This window comes from Hemibagrus wyckioides, linkage group LG15, assembly GCF_019097595.1.
Source record: "Hemibagrus wyckioides isolate EC202008001 linkage group LG15, SWU_Hwy_1.0, whole genome shotgun sequence".
NCBI lineage: Eukaryota > Metazoa > Chordata > Actinopteri > Siluriformes > Bagridae > Hemibagrus > Hemibagrus wyckioides.
The window spans coordinates 6,166,622-6,173,825 of NC_080724.1; the positions used below are offsets into that span (position 1 = coordinate 6,166,622).

Here is a 7,204-nt window from a genome sequence, read left to right on the forward strand (position 1 = left end):
GAAATAATTGAAAAGCCAACCAAAGTTCTGGATCAAATACGAGGGCTCATTTACTGCATTTTAGTTCGTAAATGTTAAAGTTGCGGTGCTCAATTTTGACACCCAATTATATTTTTCTACTCCTTCCCAAAAGTACAGTACTCTGTTGTAATTAGAATGCGTAAAATATTCGACTATATAACTGCTGTTATTGTTTGTTATTAAATGAAAATATTATTAGAAGCCATTTTAATTGTTACAATGTGTAAATAAATGATAGTAAGGCAGAGCTAACGTAAGAACAGCAGTAGAAAGGGTGTGGTAATTTGTTAATCATCATGAAGAATTAAAGAACATATATAATTCATCTGCCACATAGATAGAAATGAGCTAAAAATAAATGTTATTCTGTTGTCCAACCATAAATAAACATGGTCTAAAAGTAGGAGTTTGGAATATTTTATAGAGTATTTTTAACTGACAGACATCAACAAAGTACTGTACTGTTAGTGGGGACTATAAAACATTACATTCTGTTGTATCACTATTATGGCATAGCCAAGCTGCCCCTAGTGAGGCAGGAAATAGGGGAAGAGAGAACACCAGACAAGGGAATGGTCAAGGTCCAGTCAGGTCCTTCTCACTGTTACCAAATAGTGTAACCCCCTCCTGAACCACCCATGAAGAAGTTGCTCTTGCGTTGTGTCATCATCACATTTGCACCCTGCATTGCTGCCAGCTGAGCTGCATTTGGAGCATGTCCAGGAGGTGGGGGCTGGTATTTTGTACAGAACAAGCAAATAAGTACCATTATAGCCTTGTAAAAACAGCACTTATAAAAGCAATAGATTATTATGAGCAGTGCTTAGACAAAGATTTCCTACGTGAACACTGTGTGGTGGCTTGCATTACACAATTAATGTACTATGTGAAAAATTGACAAGTTTTTCATAATTGTAAAGAGTGGGGTTTACATTACTATTTTTTTTTTTAAATTGTTCTCATTTTCTTATGAGAAATACATTTAGTGAGCATACTCACAGGTATGGAAGCAGTGCTACCAGGGCCAAATCGAGCTCCAGCATCAAATCCCCCATCTACTAGGACTGTAGAGCCTGGAGGATACACAGGTCCCATGGGGTAGTAACCCATGGGAACATTAGGGGTCATTGCACCAACAGGCATAGTCTGGGGCATGGGCACAAACATCTGAGTTGCAGGGTATGCAGTGGTTATTGGAGGTAGCTGGCCAGTAACCTGGGGTGGGTGCATATACCTTGGCTGATAGATCTGCAGATGAAAAAGGAACAGGCCAAGTTCACAGTTAAACCATCTATTCAAATGAGTAAAAGGCATAAAACATTATAGTGTACCGTAATTACAGAACGCAATGTTTGCATTTTCAAAGAGAATAATAAACGATGAGAGTGTATTAATTGGTATTAATTGGTAAGGGAAAGCCCTTGAACATTTAATAACAATTCCACCTACCTGTCAGTAAGTAGTTAAAACCATGTATCAGCTGCAGTTTTTTTTAATGCTTTTATTGTTGCACAGCCCTATTCAAGACATTTGTCTAGTCTTTCTCTTTGTCATCACCAAAGACAACATAAGCAGAGTATACACTGTCATTTACCCAACAAACACATGCATTTGTTATCTAATTTGACCATAACTGTATTTTATATTTTTGGACTTTCCATCAGTCCACACATCCGAAATTAGAGTGATATCTCAATAATGATTAAGTGAAAGTATGTCGGATTTACAAAGAATTATCACTAGAAGCAGCAGATCAACTGATTAAATTTTGGTCACAGTCAAGGCCACAGCAAGGTCAAATACCTTAAATAGGTTTTATTTAATAGCTCCTTACTGTTGTCATATAGATTACATGTTGAGGTTCAGAAAATCAAGGCATAATTTTGGCTTTCTAAGAATTTTGACACTCGTCTGTCCTTCAGTGAGTGCGAGATTCTTGTTAATGTTATCTCATTAACAAGTGGTTAAATGTTTGTAGTATTATATTGAATTATTACTGTTAATTACTGCTATATTTACCTATATGAGTCTTTAGACTGATAGTTTCCTTGGTCTCTATACCAGTATTGATGTATTTATTGATAGAGACTCCAAAGTACTTTTGTACATTGCTCTGGATAAGGGCACCTACCAAATGCCGTAAATGTAATTTATGTAACAAGCAGATGAACTGATTAGTTTTTGGAATTGAACCAACATGGTCAGGCTTACAGCAAGTTCAGGGGTCAGAAATAGTTTTTCTTTCCTCCCTATATGGAAGTATAGTTTAAGGGTATTTCAGGCATACAAATCCATAACAAGACTGAATACAGTTGGTGGTGGTGGAGGCATCCATGCTGCTGGCTTCAAGTTCTGCTTGTTTCTTACCTCAGAATAAGCAGGAGGGGCATCTGTGTATGGGGGTACCTGGGGTGGTGGCACTTGCATAGCAGGAGGGTATATAGGTGCTGTGCTCTGCTGAGGATACACAGACTGCTGTGGATATGACCCTGCATAGAAACAGTCAGGCATGGATTTTACTAACAGCAGTCACCACAATTCTGTGGTGCACTGAAGACATGATGATAATATAATACTACATTTATTACATATAACAAATTTGTAAATAAAAAACTGGTTTAAAAGCTAAAATAGAAGTGGTCTAAATCCGTATTGCGTATGCCAACTCAAGCACTGAGATTATTCCATACATGGACTGAGAGACCTAGTATGATGACTGGCTAGGATAATATTTTGCATAGCTAGAGACTATAGAAATTGCCTCACTTCCTGTTTGATGACCCATTAGTCAAATAGTGACTTTCGATATTCACAATAGAAATGTGGGGGGAAAAAAGGTTTTTTTTCCAAGTTCAAAATGGCTAAATACCTATCAGGTAAATTATACACTTTTATACATATATAGTGTTGGGTACACACTATAAAGCCCTGTCTGATATACAGCCCCCTCTTAAGGTACTGGGCAAGGCTAATTATTTTGTTTTTGTTATACACTGAAGACATTTGGAGTTGATATCAAAGATAAATAAGAGTGCAAATATGACAATTTCAACCAACATTTCCAAATATTTATATCTAGATGTGCTAATCAACTTAGTACGTGGCACTGTTGATGGCAGACTGGTCCATTTTTAAAATTGGCAAAATTATAGGTGGGTTGATGTCAGTCCAGTCTCTGCACACTGAGCAGTCTGGTGGTATTGGGGAAGAAACCATTTGGTCAGAGTACCTCAGGTCTGGTGGAGGGAAGGCAGGGGTCTGAGTACCTGAGGTGTGATCGGGGCAGGAGTCTGAGTAGCTGAGGTGGGATGGGGGCCGAGAGTCTGAGTAACTCGGCTGGTGGGATCGGAGTAGCTGAGTCAAGTGGGGGAAGGGGTGGGGGTCTAAGTGGTTAAGTCAGGATGGAAACGAGGCGGGTCGGTCTTAATAGGACACTGAAAAAATACAGACAGTGGTAAATTCCCATGATATTTAAAATGGTCTGCGTCTAACAGTCACAAGCTTCACCAGCGATGAGAAACAACCAGAAACTACGTTCTTGCACCATACCATTCCGTGCTGACGTCACAATCACCACCGCAAGCCTTAATGCACAGAGATGCAATTCTGTCTGCACAAAACAAGGTGAGCCAGTCTAGCTGAATGAAAACAAAAATGCCATGGTCTTTGAACTCAAGCTGCATAGTTTGCTGGAGTTAGATGCAGTCCAATGTAATCCATGGAGCAGACATTGGAAAGGTGGATGGATGGGAAAGCTGTTTCCTCACACAACACTTACAACTTTCCTTGGCGAAACAGTTCAGTGTCTAGTGGTTATACCCAGATGTTTTTTTCCCAGGACTTTCCAAAATGTTGGACTGGCTATGCCCAAAACTTAGAATCAGCAATGGCTGGGAAACAAGAAGCACTTGTCAGTCATGTTCTAATATTTTTTGATAACTTGAAAAACGGGCAGGTTCGGAAATAAAAGGTTTGTTTGTTTATATATCAGATATAAATATCAATAAAATAAAGCTGAAACTAATCTATTGTTAAATCTTTTGATCTCAAACCCAAATGTCTTTAGTCTAAAACAAACATACATATTTTATATATATATATATATATATATATATATATATATATATATATATGTATATATATATATATATATATATATATACACACACATACATACACATATATATATACATACACACACACACACACACACACACCCTTCATTACTGTCAATCTGACTGTAATCTTATTAAGATTTATACATTTTAACAATTCAGTTATAATTCAGTTTAAGTCTACGAGGGTTATTCAGTTTCCTGTATGGTTTTGGTAAAATAACAATTTGCTTTAAGGTGAATATGCTTTTTTTTTTAAAATCCGTAATTTATTCATATCTTTAGGCATAAATTTCAATCTGCGGGCAAATTAACAATTAAATGAAACAATCAAAATTCGGGAAGGTGTCACTGAGTTCGCAAACTAAATACATCAAATTACACCTGCAAATTAAACCACAAATCGTGCCATCAGAAAAACACAAAGAAAAACAAAACAAACAAATAAACAAAAACAATGACGCAACATTCAATCACACCAGTAACAACATACTCTTTCAAACTGCAGCGTTAGACTTTGATTAGCTAGCTAGTTAATTAGCTATGTTCACGGTCACCTTTTACCACAACACAAGCATGAATTTTGACTAATGTTTGTTAAGATTGACAGTAAATCCTGTAGTTTCACGCAGGTATATTGATATTAGGTTATAATTCGCTTTTGTATTAAGAACTAAACAGGAAACAGTAAATGCTATTCGATTAAGGGATGTTTTTCTGGTAACAAGCTCGCTATCCACTCAAAGCGAAGCAGAATGGCCTTAAAACAGTTTACAGTGGCAAGCTCGTCGAAGCTTGATCGGTGTAGAAAAGACCACGTACACAAACACAAACCTTTGTTGTTCATTGTTCTTTGTCGAAACCAAATAATTTTAAAACAGTGTATTGATCCTCAAACTCGTTTCCTAGCTACTTCCTTGTTTTCATCCGTCTGCTCGGTCTGTGTGATCCACTACGTCATTTCTGTTTGCGCTACTCTCACTTAAAGTGAAAGGCATGGGCCAAAAACAAAGGCAATTTAATCATTTTCTACGTGCATTTATTTTATTGTCGGTGTCACTCAAAATATTAAAGGACGCAATATCACGGTAATATTTATCAAAGCAGAATTTAAAAAAATTCTTCAATGTTGAAGATCCTCCAAAAAAAAAAAAATTTTACGTAGGCCTTTTTTTAGGCTCTTCACCTGGACCTGTTATCTAGCAACATGGCTATGAGCTAACCAAATAAAACTGCAAATAAAACTTTTATCAAACCACGAATGGCTTCGTCTTTGGCTCAGAAAATAACGTTTGTCTTAGCAGGAAAAGACAGGTTATGTAAAATTGAAAATATAAACCCTGGCCTGATTAATGAAGTGAGCATGATATTGAAATGAAACAAAAATAAGTTAAAAGTAAAAAGCAATGCTAATGTCTTATAAGCCAATATTATAAGAAATCAGAATGACTAATATGTAGAATATTAATAAACATACAAACAATAAATGTAATGGTGATAGTGGGTTATTCTGTGCATCATGTTCCTACCCCCTTCTTTCAAAACGTTCTTACCCTTTTCTTTCTTAAACCTTAAACTAATAGTCTTGACATGGATGAATGTGTGAGGGTTTTTACCAAAAGATACTGAAGAAATTTTTTAGCACAGGTTCAGCTAAACTGGACAAAACAAAACATTGTGTCTGCTGTGCTTTCAACAAAACATTGTGTCTTCTGGGCTTTCCAAAAAATTATTTAATTAAATGTAAAAAAAGAAAAAGAAAAAAGTACTTGTATGTTCAGTGGGCCTCATCCATCAAGCTGAATATGAAAAGGATTTATTCATAATTCATTCATAAGCATTTACACAACAAAAATGGTGTTCAAGAAAATCCTGGAAACTAGCAGATCAGTTCAGAGGAGGGAAATTGGGAAGAATTAATACTCCACAGCTGATCAACTATTTGTCTAGACATAAGATTATATTAGTGTTTTTATTAAATCTGCATATGATATAACCTCTAAATTTCCTAAATATAGCGAAATCAAGATTAAGATAACAGCAACAAGACTGGCAGTCTATGACATGAAGCAAAAGACACTTGACTTATCTAAGTCTATTTCTAGACTAATCTAGACTATTTTAATACACAGAAACTAATCATACACACACACACACACACATCAACAAAAAGTTTTTGAACTGAGAATAAATGAAATCCCAAGTTTTTAACAGTGTATGCTATTTCGTAGGCCATAGTCTGGCTATCCATTTTTCAATTTAAACTTCTTGTTGTTTAGAAAAGCTTTTAAAGAAGGGCTTTGTATTAAATACAGCAGTTCATTGAGATTCTCGAGATACTCTACTTACATTTGTTTTGTCTCTTTGGATAGGGAGTCTCTCTATGTGTCCCTTTTTGGATGGGATTCCCGACTGTGTTGATTCATAGAATGTTTGGTTGGGCCTGAGTGGTGTCAGACTGGAAGCCAATCAGGGATGGTGAATAATCTGAAAGTATACCAGGTGGAAGGAACAAGTCTTGATGCAGAGTCTTATGGCAACTGTGACCTCCGCATGATGTTGAGTGGGAGAATGACTTTGCATACAAGTTGACTTTATTTGACCTTCACTCGACTTGACTCACAAATACATAGGGTTTTAACCCTGTCTAGTCTAACCCCTAAATGTTTCCTCCAAACACTGACAGGGCAGGGTGTAAGCCACATTTTTCACCTATGATTTTAATCAGTCCATTGTCTTTTCAGTCATGTGGTTTTAAAATTTATGCAAAATGTGTATCAAACTTCAGTTCCAACAATTAACACATGCATCTAATGAAATTTTACCTAAATTTCCTCGCTTTTATCTTAACACACACATACTAAACAAGACATATATTGGCTGTTGTTGATCGTAATGCTGTTGTTGATCATAATGCATGTTAAATATTCAAACAAATTATGGCAACCTCATGGTTATAAGAATAATAACTATAATATAAAGCATGAAAGAAAATAGGTGATACATAAACATGCATAAATGCACACACACACACAAAATGTATTTAAAACGTGTGTCCGTCCTTTAGC

The 7,204-nt window shown here is 36.1% G+C and overlaps 1 protein-coding gene across 2 annotated transcripts; it reads right to left on the reverse strand.

Annotated features, from left to right (window-relative positions):
- Positions 1-32: 32 nt before the first annotated feature.
- On the reverse strand, positions 33-5,128 carry dazap2 (DAZ associated protein 2). Of its 2 annotated transcripts, none has more exons than XM_058409393.1 (4): positions 4,971-5,128; positions 2,389-2,510; positions 1,021-1,269; positions 33-754 (listed from the first exon to the last, which is right to left on the reverse strand). In XM_058409393.1, the coding sequence occupies exons 1-4, from the start codon at positions 4,981-4,983 to the stop codon at positions 626-628; spliced, it is 513 nt and encodes a 170-aa protein (XP_058265376.1). In that variant the 5' UTR covers positions 4,984-5,128; the 3' UTR covers positions 33-625. The 2 variants fall into 2 exon arrangements, with proteins under 2 accessions (XP_058265376.1, XP_058265375.1); XM_058409392.1 differs by having other exon boundaries at positions 4,959-5,093.
- Positions 5,129-7,204: the final 2,076 nt, after the last annotated feature.

Bases quoted from the DNA above. Each gene is read 5' to 3' on its own strand.
- dazap2 (XM_058409392.1), bottom strand. From the start codon at position 4,983: ATGAACAACAAAGGTTTGTGTTTGT. The intron at 2,511-4,958 runs GTACGTGGTCTT...GTTTCTATGCAG, and splicing joins CAACAAAGGTTTGTGTTTGT to GGTCATATCCACAGCAGTCT. The intron at 1,270-2,388 runs GTAAGAAACAAG...TTTCATCTGCAG, and splicing joins CCCCTCCTGCTTATTCTGAG to ATCTATCAGCCAAGGTATAT.